The 15582-nt window shown below is 47.2% G+C and overlaps 1 protein-coding gene across 4 annotated transcripts in view; it reads left to right on the forward strand.

Moving 5' to 3' along the window:
- The window catches only part of RAD54L2 (RAD54 like 2), a 69516-nt gene that overhangs the window by 37630 nt on the left and 16304 nt on the right, over positions 1-15582 (forward strand). For all 4 annotated transcript variants that reach the window (XM_054215827.1, XM_054215829.1, XM_054215831.1 and 1 more), the window contains 4 exons: positions 10773-10971; positions 12396-12535; positions 14281-14412; positions 15206-15438. In XM_054215827.1, coding sequence (XP_054071802.1) covers positions 10773-10971; positions 12396-12535; positions 14281-14412; positions 15206-15438 — 704 coding nt within the window. The remainder of the gene's footprint in view (positions 1-10772; positions 10972-12395; positions 12536-14280; positions 14413-15205; positions 15439-15582) is intronic.

A 15582-nucleotide genomic window follows, 5' to 3' on the forward strand; every position in this document is an offset into this window, starting at 1 on the left:
AGCAAGAGAGGAGGCAGTTGTTAATATCAGTATGATTTTATATCCAGTGTCCTCTCCCCCACCATCTTCAACTTTTTGTGTATACTTTCCCCCAATATCCTCCTCGATAAAAAGTTTTGAGAGCTTCCGTTGTCAGTGAAATATTTGGCGACTTGTTGATTGGGCAGCAGGCAGAGCTGTTGGTGCTTGCTCCAGATCCCCTAATTCGTGCCTAATAGACTAAGAGCTACTTGGCTTCCCCCCTGCCCCCCCCTTCTTCCCCCCCTCCCCCCCCCCTCATCGAACGGAACATGCTGGTGAAACCCTAACACAAGTTTAGAGTTTTGGGAAGTTTGCTTGCTGGTGGGAGGGTGTTGTGTGTTGGAGAAAAAACTTTGTTCAGATTTGAAGAACTTTCTAAATTTGTAATTTAACTTGTTACTTCAAGATCAGGTACTCGGGGGGACACGAAGCTTCTTCCACCTTGTTCACGTGGCAAATACCTTCAAAGTTCATGCTCTGAACTTAATAGGCTGGTCGAAAATAGTCCCCAGGAGCTCCAGCTCTGGGTTCCTGGTTTATTATAGGACTCCAGTGCAGTGTGGTCTTCATGAGCAGTTTTTATAGAAATAAGCCATGCAAGTGTTTATTGTCCATTAGTGGGAGGGGTGGACTCTAGTGGAAAAAAGAAAAAAAGAAAAATCCATCTTTTCTTCCTTTCTTATTTCTCTGGATGTGGTGGCAGGACAAAGAAGCTAATTCTGGGAGAGTGTGAACTGAGAAGAGAAAGGAATTATGATATCAAATGAGTTTGGATAAATGAGGAATCTGGGCGATACAAGTGGCTTATGTAACTCAGTCTAGATAATAGGTATAAAAAGAGAAGACGGGGAGGGGAAGATGCTTTTGGAAATGAGAGTGTAGGTCATGGATGGAGGAAGAATGCAAGGTTAGAGGCCTTCCAAAAAATTTGGGTGGAAAGGTATTTTGGGGTCATTTGTACGAATGTAAGAGAGCGGGAGTGCAAATGAACTCCTTGTACAGCATTGCTCGTCAAGTTATAAAGTCTGGGACAAGGTTTATCACAGTCTGCTCTACTGACGGGAAAATTATCTCCGAGGAAGCATTTCTAACTGATCTAATGTGGTTGTGCTCTGGCTGGTAGATCCAGGAGCATCTCTGTCCCACTTCTCCATAGCCTTCTGGTCCCCAGAGAGGATGATAAAACTGCACAAGGTCAAAGAGCGAGTATGGGGCAGAACTGACACATCACGTTCTTCCCTGCCTTTGTGCTTCAACTACTGGTCAGTGTTTCTTTTCCTCTCTGGTTTTTGTGGCTTTTTCTCACTCCAGGTGCCTGAACACTTCTTTAGGGTCTTCGGAGTAGCAAGCACTTGTGTATGCAGTGCTGTGCTATCTGTTTAGCATTCTATAAATGTTTCTGGAAAGCTAGAGAGGATTTTAATTATTTTTATAGTAGCACCTACCAGCTAGTAAATCAAGGTTTGTTGCAGTACACTACCTATCCCCCTGTTGCTCTGCAAGAAAAATGTCTTTAAATAAAGAGCCCTGTCTCCTCCCCATATACACATATGCTTCTTTTTTGACCATAGAGGTGGTTGTAATGTAAACCTTATGAAGGAACCGATGCTTGGGCTTTCTCCAGGCTGTAACGTGCTCAGTTTTTGGGGTGTTATGTATTTTGCATGGGGGTGTCCCTGTGACATCGTGGTTTCGATTTGTGTGGGTCCGATTGCCGTGAAGAACTCTGCAGCCCTTTGTCAAACTCCTTTATCAGCACACAAAGCAGTATTTTGAAAAAGAAAAGTAGAAACAGATTGTTCTTTGAGTGATGGTGTTTCATCCTGGTCTTACTAGCTTTCTCCAGTGCTCTCGGTCACTTTTCTGGCTGCACTTGATGGGAGAAGTGCCAGTGGAATGCGGTGGCACACAGGCTCAAACTCAACAATTTGCATTTTTCTCCCAAGTGATGCCTCCCTCATTAAATAGAGTCCTTGAAAATTCCTCTGAAATTACTTTAGAGACTGAAGCAGAAAAAGGGAATGCAGCTGAAGTTCTGTGCTGTGTTACAGTTCTAAAAAAATCCACAACTATGTTTTGTTTTTCCAAGTAGGAAATTATATTTAAGGAGAGGAAAGAGAGCCTCTTGATCGGAGCATAGGACAGGGAGCCAGCAACTTGGGAGTTACTCAGCACTGATGCCTACCTGATTTCTTTGCCTTAATTTCCCCCTCTGCAAGATGGACAGGAGGGTGTTTCACAGGTTATTGCGAGGACCGTGTCATGCTTGTGAACTCCTTTGACACTGAACTAGAGTGCAAATGGCAGGTATTATCATTTTGAAATCTCTCCTCTCTTACACCATTGCCATCATGAGCACCAACAAAGGAGCACTCATGCTGCAGGATGCTTTACGCTGGGATTATTTCCCATGCTGCCCTTTTAAATTAGGAGTGAGTATCGGCTCTGTTCTCCCCCCTCCCTGTTAACAGGTCCTGAACGAAGCTCTGGTGAGGGTTTGAGGCAGAGATTAAAGTTCGGTCTGTGCTTGTTGTTTGTTTGCCATTTTGGTGGCCTTGGGAGCGTGTGGCAGCAATAATCCCTTCTTTGTTGTTCCTCGTTGCTCTGAGGGTGTCCTGGTATAAAGCTAATACCACAACTCCCAGCTACCTAGTGTAAACTGGTGCTTATGCAATCATTGCATAATGCCGAACGCCTGCTCCCCTGCTCGTCCTCTTTTCTTAGTCCCTGCTATTTATCCCTAGAAGAGTCACCGGAGCAGCCAGCTGGATTCACTGTGCTGGGAACACGGCAAGCCCCCATACGCATCTATTAAGTTGAGAGGGGAAATTTATCTTTGTTACCTAAATCAATATTTATCCACCTTAACAGAATAGAGCAATTTTTTATTTTTTTTTTTTAAAGTTTTGAACTATTGTGAAAACAAATCAGGTCTGATGGTTAAATCCAGTTACTTTCTGGTTTAGATCCCTGTGGTAATTTTTGTAATCTGGCTCACAAAACTATATTCTGGGTTACTAGTTAACTAGGATAACCAGAAAGGGGAGGTTTGGGTTCCCTCCTGTGTACAGCTTGTTGAAAACTTCCCAGCACTCGAGTCTGAAATGCTTCCTGACTCCGGTGCAGTGATTTTATGTAACTCGGTTGCTCTCGCACACCCCCAGCTAAAGGACAAATGTAACCCATCCCCGCTGCGCTCGCCACCTTCCCGGGCGCGTTTCCTGGCTTTGTTTCCCTGTCTTGCCTAGTGCCTGCAGTGTCTGCGCGAGGCAGGGGGGGCTTGTGAGGAGGAAGGCAGTTTACAGTCTAGGTTTGAGGACTTTCGTTGGGAAAAGTAATTTTGATTATATATCTGGAAGAGGGATGCCGGGTAGCAGTGTTGTGCATTTCTCCAGTTTTTGCCATCTCGAAGCACTATGAAAATGTTTGATTTGAAATTTCACAACCCTCCTTTGAGTGTATGAGAGCTGGAAACAGACAGGAGATTGCCCGGTGCTCCGGTGTAACCATCAGCCATTCCTCCATGGTGCCTGCGAGAGGGGGGACGACCCAAGGAGCACCCACCTGGGCTGCATTTTGGGGTCCCAGAGGGGCTGGGCGTGGAGGTGCCGGAGCAGCTACTGATGACATGGGGTGCCGGTGGCCGCCAGCCGTGCCATACAGGGGTTGTATAAGTGCCCTTTGGTGTTTATGTAACCCGGGTCTCGGCATCCACAGTGTTGAGGCACGGCCAGAACAAGAACAAGAGTATTTGGGGCTTGGTTCTGCTTGCATAATCCCAGGGCTAGAAGATATATTGTCTGTCACCAAAGTTGGCTGTTTGATGTTCCAGTTTGCCTCTCGGCGCGTCTTGGCTGCTTGGTTTTTGGGTAGTACCTTCCTTGCTCCTGCCCATCACTTCTGCTCCTGAAGGATTCTTTCAGGCCAGGAGAGGGGTTTTATTCTGCAGCGTAACCTCATCAGTAAGTGACGCGCTGAAAGACCTCCGAAGGAAAAAAGAAGGGCAGTGCTGCCTTACAATTTATCTTTTGAAGTTTTACATTGACTGGGGCTTCCTGCCCAAGAAGGAGGCTGCAGATGGATTTGGCTTTTGTGTGTTCCTGCTTGGGCTCCCTCCCTGCGCCCTGGCCCACAGAGCCTGTGCTGGTGCTGTGTTTTCTTCAGAGCTCATTTCGGGTCTCTCCCCTCCGTCCTCTGGCCCCGGGCTGGGGAGGGAGGCAGCCTGCCATCTCTCACCAGCAGCCTGCAGGCCTCAGAGAGGTGTCCTGAACCCGCAGCGACAGATCGCTTTACAGATACCTAGAGAAATGAAAAATGTGTTACTCAGACTTCAAGCAGCGCTATTTGTTATACCAATATGACAGTCTCTGTGTCTGGTTACGGTGACAAGTATGAACGGCAATCCTGAGGTGGTTAACTCCTAGATAAATCAGTAGCGGGAATGAAGATGTTAGAGCTGATGTACGTGCTGTTTGACAGGCAAGGGAGGCTTCCCCTGGGAGCAGGCAAGCTCTGGGGCTGGGCAGGCTCAGGCAGAAAGATGCCTGTGTGTCTCGCAGTGCCGTGGCTGTGACTCAGCAGGACACCAGCCATGGCAGCCCTTGGAGTCAAGCGGGGCCGGCATGCAGAGAGGGGCTGGGAGCTGCGGGTCCTGCTTGCCCAAGGCACACGGCATGGCTGCCCTCCCGGGAGCTCCCCACAGCCGTGGCCCTGCCGAGGAGAGGACATGCACGAGGGGCAGCCAGACAAGCACAAGAGTACCCCGTGCACGCCAGAAACCACCGATGTAGACAAAAGGCTGATCGCCGCTCAGTGTCGTCTCTCGTGTTGTCAGCGAGTGGGTGGCTGGAGAGGGCCGAGAGGCGCCCGGCACGCTGGGCCCCGGCGAGCGGGTGCTGTGGCGCCGGGGCGGGGGGGGGGGTAGGTGTGCCGGTTTATATAATCCTTACATAATTAGGTCTTTGTTAAGCAGTTGTGGCTGGGAGGGGCGTCCTGCCTCCCAAGACTGAGCCCGATTATTTTTCCGAGGAGAACAAAGTCTTGTTGCTAATTAGCTGCCCTGATAGCGGCTGCGGGGAGTAGCTACAGCCTTGAGTCATCAAAGGGGCCGTGTCCCCCTCTGTCCCCCCTTTCTGGGGGCTGATGCGTGTCAAGCCCTGGGAGGGGGCTTTGTGGCTCTCCTGGGTGTTGCAGCGGGTGGGACCTGGAGGAAGGGGTCTGAGCAGCCCCCCTGCTTTCCCCTACACTGTCCTTGAGGGGTCTCACAAGGAATTTCCCGCCTCCAGCCTTGGGGTGCTCGAGGGTTTTCCTAATGCCGGCTCTGTGAGAGGGTGCTCTGTGCAGATGCCTCTCCTCCCTTCTTGCATGGCATCCGTGCAACAGTTGCACCAGTTGCATACAGAGAAAGAGTATTCTGAAAATATTTAATTTATTTTCTGCTTCAGCTGAACACAGGATGAGTTGGAGCACTCCGGCTGTTGTCGGCCTCAGAGGTAATTGCTGTGCTGTGGTTCTTCAGGTGCCGAGCACAGTTGAACTCTGGCATCACCTACGCACCTCTCCAGTGCCCAGTGCACTGGGAAACCCCACGTAACCCCAAAGAACATCTTCCAGCCTGTCAGTGCCTTCGCGGATGGGCTTGCTCTGCAGAGTCACTTCTCTAGCCTTTGGCACCGTTGTAGTTCAGTGTGTCAGTGGCTGCGAGTGTTGCAGCTGGAGCTGTGCAATTAAGTCTTTCTTGTGCCATCCCTCAGTGCTCCTCCCATTCTTGCTTTGACAGCTCAGTACCGGCTGTAGTAGGACTAGCTAGTACTAGCTGGTCTCTGACAAGCTATTGCCCACAAACTGCATGGAAGTTCCCAGAACGCCTGCAATAATATTTAACTGCTCCTTGCTCTTTGTGCAGGACAAAAGAGAGCTCCCAAAGCAAGAACTAACTCCTCGCTGCTCTGTATGCAACTACCTTCCTCACCATGCGTGCGCATCCCTGTCTCTAGGGTAAGAAATAATGCCCAGAGACTCAGCAAAATACTGCTATTCGGCATCCTGAGTTTCCGTAGTGAATTGATTTTAGAAATAAACAACTGTCTGGTTTCCAGTGGCATGCCTTCCCTGGAGGCGTTTGAGTTATCCTGGCAGAGAGAAGCTGGCCTCCCAGGAGGAGGGTGAACCACAAGTTAGCTGTGGTAGCCAGCTAGTAACTGAGGGGGCAAGGAAGTAATCATCTTACAGTGTTTTGTCTACAGAGGGGTCTCTTGCACCTTCTTGTGCAACAGCCTCAGGTCAGGGACCCCCAGGTCTTACCCCGAATGGCATTTTCTATACTCCTAGGAGTATCGGACTGTTGCCTGAGCTGTGGATGTTTACTTGTTGTGTGCACAGACACTTGCACTTACTGAGGTTTGCCTCGGAGCGTGCAGACTGGATGCAGCTATAACACTGTTTCTCACACACCTCAGCGTCAGGAGAAGACTGTGTTAGTCACAGAAATCTCACGCTCCAAAAAATGTACCTGCTGCTTCATGACACTTCACAGCGACCCGAGCCCCCTTGCAGAGCAGGCTGTATGTGTCGAGAACAATTCACTGCTGAATCCAAGATGGTAGAGAATATTCTCCAGGCTCTATCCCGTGCTGTTTTATGGGAAATTTGGGAGTGTTCTGCAGGAGGAGGTGATGAGGTGAGTTTTATAAGCTTGGGTGCAATAAGAAGTGCCCCACTGTGGGCCAAATCTTTTGCTATGTTATGCTGTGTGCGGTATTTAGGGGCAGCTCTGGCAGTCACACCACAGAGAGCGTCTGAAACAGAGTTATACAGAGCAGTCACGACTCCTTTCCTTACAGAGGCTTCCCAACTGTAATACGCAAGTGTCGGTCGAGAAGCCAAACACCTCCTTCTGCGTGTATGTACAGCTGGGGGCGGTGGTTGCTGCTGCTTAGTGAGCAGAGGAAACTGGCAACCCCTGGTCTGCGGCACGAACCAGGGCCGTGCTGTAATCAGGTCTACTGGCTTTTGATAGTGCAGGCATATTTTAAACCTCCACGAAGTGCGCGAGAAAGGATAGGTGTGCCCCTCTTGGCGCTCAGGGTACCTTGCGGGACAGAGTGCCTGGGTGTGTGCTGGTGTCCGTCACTGAAGACCGGTGGGAACCGCTGAGGGACCTCTCAGGCGGAGAGCTGTAACCCACCTGAAGGAGCAGCTGCTTGAAGAGCTGACTGTTTGCATCAATGCAATCACCACCACCCTCCAGAGACCTTCTTTGTATATCTGGTGCCTATTCTGGTGAGCACAGTGCAAAATGTGCAACAGAGCTGGTGTGAACCCAGCAGTTAGTGTTCCAGCTGATTCTCAATCCCCACAGTGTGTAAGCATGGGAGGGGTTTACGTCCTCATCGGTGGCCGTGACGGACACATGTGGACCTAGGCCTGCCCTTTCGCCCAACTGTGCTTGGGCGTATGCGGCTGATCTCCCTGTGCAAGGCTGTGCCAGGTTGTCACCCATGGGCTGGTGGCAGTGCTTTTCGCATTGAGGCAAGGTGGATAACTGCCCAGGTCTTCCTAGAGTGCGCTAACAGCCTAAGCGTGATTGGGCAGTTGTCAACATGCAAACAGGGCTGGCAAATTTTTGCGTTGTGTACTTGTATAGCCATGTCAGAGTAGCGTGTTGAGCTCCTGTACTACTTGTATAGCCATGCCAGAGTAGCGTGTTGAGCTCCTGTTACAAAACCATAATTGCATTTCTGCTGTAGATGTAGGCTTGGCAGAAATGGGGCAGGAATTATTCCATTGATTACCTGATGGGACCTGTTCAGCGAGGCTGTTCCCACACTCCCTCCAACCCAAAGACCGAACCTGTTCTTGTGCAAAATAGGGTTTTGTGTGTGTAGTTATTGTTTCTTAATGCGTTTCTGTCCCAGTGTGGGTCCCAGTTACACAGCATGGCGCTCGCCACACTGGAGTGCAGCCACATGGCTGCAGCGGGGAGGCTCGCTTTTCACATGCGGTAAGATTCAGGCTGTGTACACAATCAGAAGTTTTAATACAAAACAGCAACCAAACAATTCCTGCTAGTAGCTGCCAGCTCGTATCACAGGTGTGGTGCGAGCTGTCGCATGGTTAGATGGAAGTGACTTGTGATTTTATCATTGTGTGAGTTTAAGCTTGGTGAAAAGCAGCTTTATTCATTGCAGTGGCAAGGATGGGACCGGCCCTGGGAAGCCGCCTGTCCTCTGAATTCCACTGCAGCTGAATCAATGTGATGTTTGGTAATGTCGCTGGTGTAGAAGAGATCTCAGTATCTAGATGCATATGTGTCAGGAACGTGGGCTGAGGCACAGATTGTGTTCCTCACCTCAGAACTTGTATTGGCAGGACAAACACCAGCCTGAGCAGACATGGCTGTGGTGGATGAGGGCCTGTACTCAGTACAGGGCCAAATTTATCGTCAGATTTTAGGCTTCGGGCTCCTGCTCAGATGAGAATTATCTTTTTAAAAAAACCTGTCTGATCCAGCTGTGTGTGTTTCACCGGAGCTTGTATTACACGTGATTGAGAGGAAAGAAAAGTAAAATGCAGAGGTAGAATGAGTATACACAGCGATTGTACAACAAATACGAAAAAATACTGAGGAGACACATAATGGCCTCACCTTTGGGCAGCTGAGCCTTTGGATTTTGTTAGCATCACCCTCGTCCTGAAGGCATCCTTTGCTGGCATGGTGCAGGTGGCAGAGTCGCTGCCAAAGGAGGTGACGTGGGCAGTTGCTGGGATGTGGGGAGAGAAGTGCTTCCTCTTCCAAACAAGCATGACTTTGTGCTCTCTAATGCCTTGTCAAGGTCCCCTGGGCCCAGGGTGAGATGGCTGCAGTGTAACCATGGCAGTGTTTGTCTCCGGGATAGTCACTGGTTTAATGACTCATCCCGGAGAATGTGATCACGTGTGCAGCCTCCCTGCGTCCCTTTGCCGTATTTCATCCAGTCTTTTGATCTAGTTGTATAACCAGGAGTTGAGAGGGGTAGAGGGAAGGAAACAGTGCGGGGGAATTGCAGGTAATGCGACCAAAATGTGTCTGTAGCTCAAATAGCAGAGCTGGTGTCTGGGAAGCCTGGGAAACTGGGTTTATTCCCAGCACAGTTCTCTGTCTGCAAGTGAATGTGATGCGTCATGTCTGAGCTTGTAAGTTTGAGGAGGCATGGTGGGAGGACAGGGCTCCAAGACCTTGGCTGCGGTGGGAGAACTACTGTGACTGTAGGAGCAAACCCCTTTGCAATTATGGTTTTGCTTTCCTGCGTTCATCGGGAGCTCTGTTTCCTCACATAAGTCGTGGATACCTGTTTTTCTAGTACGTATAGGACTTGCTGGGACTGATGGTCACAGAAATGTTTGAGCTGCTCTGCTGATATTGGTCCATGGCGGGGTGAGCCCTGGAGTCCCAAATGGATTCTGACATAGACTTTAAGCAAATGCTGGGGCAGGTCTGGTGGGATGTCTGGAGAGGAAGCTTGCAGAGTTGGCGCTTTTGACCAAGGTTTGAATCTAGTTCTTGTCATCTCAAATTTAAGAGGTGATATTGGTGGTAAGGTTAATTTAATAGGCATATTAACGTGGCAGCTGTAGAGGTGCCTGTACATGCAACGTGCTATACTGAAGCATCCTTCGTTTAAGCTCCCAGCTTTTTGAGAAGGGGTGCTCTTTGTCTCCAATCCCACGGAGTTACAATGTGATGCTTGTTGGTTCTGTATTGCTTCATCTGCCACATTCCTCAGCGCTGATGTCGTCTTTCCTTCAAAGTTCTGTCTAAGTGTCATTTCAGTTCAGTCATTAGCTCAAATACACAGTATAGGCAAGAAAGCTGATTATGGGATGAGGTTCAGGGTATCTCTTTGCCTGACACAAGAGGACAAGATGCTACAAAGAAGCTATTACAAGGCTTGTCAGAAATAGTTTACTTCAAGGGAAGCTTTTGAACAGAAACATTTCCTTTCTGTGCTCTACGAGCATTAGCATGGTCACTGGCAGCCTGTTGGAGAGCAAAATGTCACATAGAACAAGGTGTCATTTCACATGTCGTTAAAACTGAATTCAGCCATTAACACAAGTCTGAAAATAGGAGCATGTAGAGAAAAGGGTGTGCATGTGGTTTACAATGTGGAAAGAGTGTTGCCACTTAACTTTTTGTTTTTAAAAAAGCTTGCCAGAAGTTACCATTTAAGTCATGAGAGTGGAGCCTGTGATAAAACCACTAAGCTGCCTGCTAAGCCATGACCCCGTGTTTGAACCAGATAACCTCTTGCATGGTATGTTCTGTTAACTTGGAAGATGGTTGCACAGGTATCATATAAATGGAAATTTCTGCCCCCCTTGAATGTTGTGAAACAAAGGTAAACAGATTTGAGTTCCTTGTTTTAATTGGAGCTCGTTGGGCCCCTGTAGGAAAACAGGCCCTTAGGGACAGCAAGTGCTCTGAGTGGACTGAAATAATTTTGCCTTGTTTTCTTGTCAAGACACTTTTGGGCTTTGTCGAATGGTGTTCGTCCTAGCTTTCACTGTGAATAGACCCTTTACCATAAAACTTTTTAACGCTCTTTGAGTGGCACTGTCGGAAAGGGCCCCAGTTTTGACCCTCAGAGAAACACACTTGCAAACGAGTGAGAATAGGGATTGTTGGTTCCCTTTCAGCTCAAATCCTGATGGAAGGCCAGCTGCCAGCCTGGCACTGTTGTTCTCATGTCATTTCCTCCTTGTCTTTTCAGACCAACCCCAGGAAGCCGTGTTCAGCGGTGACCATGTTGAACATGCGGAGGATGGAGAATGGCAGCGCTCTACTTCAACTACCTCATCTCAGAGTGAGCGGGCAGAGCGACTCTTGCAGAACCAGCACAAGAGCCTGGCCTCTGAGGACACCAAAAAGAAGAGGGCTCAGAAACCGTCTCACATGCGGAGGAACATAAGGTAAAGAGCAGCAGGACAGAAAGAGTTAGGGTCCTATATAGCCTTTTGGGTAAAAATGGAGTATCTGGACTTTCCCTCTGAGCTACATTTTGCCACTGCTGGCAAACCAGATGGCTTTTCTTTTCCAAAACCTTCGGATTTCACCAGTGGGAGTAGTATGATCTCAGACTGGAGTGCTGCATGTGGGTGCAGACTTGTTTGGTATTTCAGAAGAGTGAATATTTGGTTTTGGAATATATTGCAAAAATTGTGTAGTTGCTGCTGGCTTTTAAGACACGTAACTGAAAAACAGCACCACCATTAAGTAAATATCCAGTTTCAGATATCTGCTGATGAGGATCCTATTGCAAACAGCCTAAAATATAGTCTTTCTTTCTATCATCCTGGGTATTTGTTGGCAGGAATGATCATGCTGTGACTGGTGACTGAAATGACGGAAATCAATTTCACCTGAATTTTATAAAGCAGTAATTGTTTGGTTGTGTAAGTCACCACATACATTCTGGGACGGGTTGTCAGGTGGTAATTCACTAGGAAATTTTGTTCAAGGGGATCTAAAACGCTCGGAGGAGTCATGATGGAGCAGGAAGTCCTGTGGCAGCAAGTGGCTCTTTTGCCCTGTACGTAGCGTGCTGGTGGTCTTGGGTTCATATTTAAGCTTGTGCAGATTGATTTTTCTTAAAGCCGAAGAAATGAGCATTGAGTGGGCCTTAGAAACTGAGACTTCGTTAGAATGGAGGCGGTATCCCTGCAGCGTGGGGTTGGGTGGATTTAAAGGCTAGTTTGAGGGAGCTGGATTTTACCACTGCTTGTATTGCACCTCTGCCCTGGCAAAAGAGCCTTCCTTTCCAGGGCTGCACATGTGAACCTGAAGTGGGAGAAAAGCAACTTTTGGAAGTAATGAAAATTACCTGTAAAAGTAAGGTGCTCTGAGAGCATCCTTTGAGACAATTGTTAAAGCCATCAGAGGTCCTAGTTACTGAAAATACTGTATCGGAGGAGAATCAGGGTGATGACTTTTTGTGGGTCAATTGATGCCTTTTCTTCCCATATATCTTCTTTGCTTGACTTTGTGCATTTTCTGTTTATAAACTGTGTAGCAATAAATAACAGCCACATAGCAATATATAACACCCTTTTAGACAGACACTCACGTTTTTCCTCCTTTCATTATTTTGCTTCTGTCAAACTTTTGTCTTTTCCTTGAGTAACGGTAGTGTTACCTGTAGATGGGGAGAACAGTCTTGAAAAAGCTATAGAATTTGTCTGTAGCTTTTGGTGATGATGTTCCTCATCTGTGCGGCTGACAGACTACCTGGAGCTTGTCAATCAGCTTTTGAGCCAGCTGCATGGCCATTCAGGTTTTTGGAAGGAATTGTTTGAGTGTAACCACATTATGTTTCTCTGTTTGCTCCTGTGTTCAGAAAGCTGTTGCGTGAGGACCAACTGGAAGCTGTGACAAAAGCAGCCCAGCAGGAAGAGTTGGAGAGAAGGAAACGGTTAGAGCAGCAGCGGAAGGATTATCCAGCCACTATCCCAACTGTACCCCTAGAGTTTCTTCCTGGTAAGCAGTGGGAGATGCCACACAAAGCAAGATTTTTGAGGATAGAAGCTGAATGAAGAAGGTAGTGCCATGCTTGTCTGTACTAGGACAAGGGATAATGGTTTTAAACTAAAAGAGGGTAGATTCAGACTTCGATATAAGTAAGAATTTTTTTATGCTGAAAGTGGTGAGACACTGGCCCAGGTTGCCCAGAGAGGTGGTTGATGCCCCATCCCTGGAAACATTCAAGGTCAGGCTGGATGGGGCTCTGAGCAACATCATCTAGTTGAAGATGTCCCTGCTTATTGCAGGAGCATTGGAGTAAATGGCCTTAAAGGTCCCTTCCAACCCAAACCATTCTATGATTCTATACTGCGCTTGAACTTTCAAGTGTAAACTCTTGAAAGGACAGTTCCAAACCCCTTGTTGGTTCAGTGTAGTCCCTTCCGCTTCTGAGCTAGTTCTGAATCAAGATGCTGTGCCTACATGGTGAAAGGTGCCAGGTAACTGTTGCTGAAGATCATAGAATCATAGAATCATTTAGGTTGGAAAAGACCCTTGGGATCATCGAGTCCAACCATCAACTCCACTCTACGAAGTTCTCCCTTACACCATATCCCTTAACACCACATATAAGACATCTAGTTAGACGTCAAAACATGTAACTAGATGTTTTGACAAGTTAATTGTGTGTAAGTGGGATGTTCGAATAGGTCTGTCTCTCTTTCCAACTGATACAGAAGCTTAAACAAACAGACTTGACAGAAATGTCATGTCCTTGGTCCAGATCATATTCGTACTGTGAATGGTCTGGTAACGCGTGGGTCTGGTATTAGGGATAGTGAAACAATAGACTGGGTGTACATATGTTCGTGATGTAACCTTGTCCTTTCTTGCATGTTTCAGCAAGCAGTGAAATAGCAGGCAGTATAAATGGTTATGTCTTCCGGTGAATATGTCATCTTGCATTCTCTTCTAATCTGGATCATTTCAGTGATGTAGTTTATAGCACAGCCTCTCAGACGGGTGTAAATGGCAGAGAAGTGCAGTTGGAAGTTGTGTCGGGGGTAAGGAGTTCTTGAGTTGACTTTCCCTCTTGAGAAAAATGTATATTCTCCCTTAAGTGCAAGAGTTCAAAACATTTTACATGGGGGGGGGAAGGAATAAGAGCTATTTAAAGCACATTAACTGTTGCAGAGTAGGTTGCAGCCCCAGAAGAACATCGTTGCTTGCTGAGTCACTGCAGCGGTGCTTATTTGGCCCTGTTGAGCTTGCCTCTCTCCCCACATGGCAATACATACAAACAAACGGTCTTGATCAGCAGAAGTTGCTTATGATATTGTGGGATATAATTATTACAGTGTCCCTGCTAACAAAGGGCAGTTATCATCCCTTCAGCAGTTGATACTTTCTCTGCTGGGTGAAAAACAGCTTTTATTTATCAGACCTCAATAAAACAGAATAAAAAAAAAAAAAAAGGGGGTGGGTCTTTAATATGTCGCATGGTCAGTGTGCCCCAGTCAGGGCACGCAATGGAGAGGGTGCCATCAGCAATGGGCTATTGTTTCGGCAATGGAGAAAGGAGGAGATTGTGACCCAGGAAGCTGAGTCATAGCACTATTGTAGACAGTGAGAGTCTGTTATGGAAAATTCCAGGGCTAAGTTACTGGAGCAAAAGTGGAAGGAAATACTGTCTGGTTTCTGAACAATTTTGTCTCCTTCCCCATTATTATGAATTACTTATTGTTTGTAATTTATGTTTGTAGAGGACATCGTTTTCAGAACAGCAGAGGCTACTCAGCTCCCCCCTCAGGTCCTGGCTGAGGAAGTGATCTGCCTAGATAGTACCAGCAGTGGCAGTGAAGATGATGCTAAAGGAAAAAATAGTATTAAAGATGGTAAGTGACCAATCGCCTCAGCCTGGTCTTCTCACAATATGCTGTTTATTTAGCCACAAGCCTCCCGTTTTCATCTAGTCAGATGCTCCAGTAGTGAGTAACTTCAGGTTTTTGTAGGCCTATTGGTTTTTTAAAATATATGGCCACTTCTGACCTTTGGAGTCCTAAACTGACATTTATACCCTGGCCTATCAGGCACTCTTGTGAACTGGTGTTTATTTCTGCTTTGTAAATGCACTTAATTTTGCTCAGTGCTCTGCTGAAGAATGCTTACATGAGATGTAGCATCATCTGCTGTATATAAAAGGAGCATCTAAGTACTCACATGTGCAGCTGAAAGTGGAGTTTGTGTCCCTTGTCCCACATGGATCTAAACTGATTCCTTTATGCCACTCCAGTAGAGTACTTCTGCCTGATTTCCTTGGCGGTCCTTAGAGACTGTGTCAACAAGTAAAATGCTTGTCTGAGTTTGGGAATTAAGAGAACATACGGAGGAGAAGGTAAAACTCTTACAGAAACTGTCTCTGTTCTTTTTGGGTCAGCCCAAATTAGTGTTCTCTGAAACATGGGGAAACCCGTGGAAACTCATGCTTTTATATGCGGATCTGACGGGCCTGATGTGTGCCTGTATTGTGCCTGCTTATTCAGAATAGGTTATTAGGCCAGTGTGGAATTGCAAAAGGTGGTAGCCTTATTTTCCCGTTACGATTTTTTTTTTTTCCATGGATGATAAACCCCCAAGATGTCAAGTTAACCTTTGCCCTTATTCTTTCCTGTTTTGGTTACGTTACAGAAGTGATTGAGCTAAGTTCAGGAGAGGATGATGCCCTCCAAATTGTGGACAGCAGTGACTCTGGCAACGAAGGGGAAGAGGATGGCAGTGAAGAGAGCAGTGGCTCTCATGTGAATGATGCCTTAAATCAGTCAGATGCTCTGGGGCAAGTCATTGTCAACATCAATCATCCACCAAATGAGGAGGACATTTTCCTGGCTCCCCAGCTTGCACATGCAGTAAAACCTCATCAGGTAGGCTTTATTAGCCTTGAAAATACAGTGAATTCGGGCAAGCCTGCCTTGTAATCTCAGCAGAACTTCTTTGGTGAGCTCTGTGACCAGGTTGCGGTGATGGCTGTTGTGGACACTCAAATGACAAGGACAAATGAAAGGAAG

The sequence above is a fragment of the Rissa tridactyla genome, chromosome 10 (assembly GCF_028500815.1).
Source record: "Rissa tridactyla isolate bRisTri1 chromosome 10, bRisTri1.patW.cur.20221130, whole genome shotgun sequence".
Taxonomy (NCBI): Eukaryota; Metazoa; Chordata; class Aves; order Charadriiformes; family Laridae; genus Rissa; species Rissa tridactyla.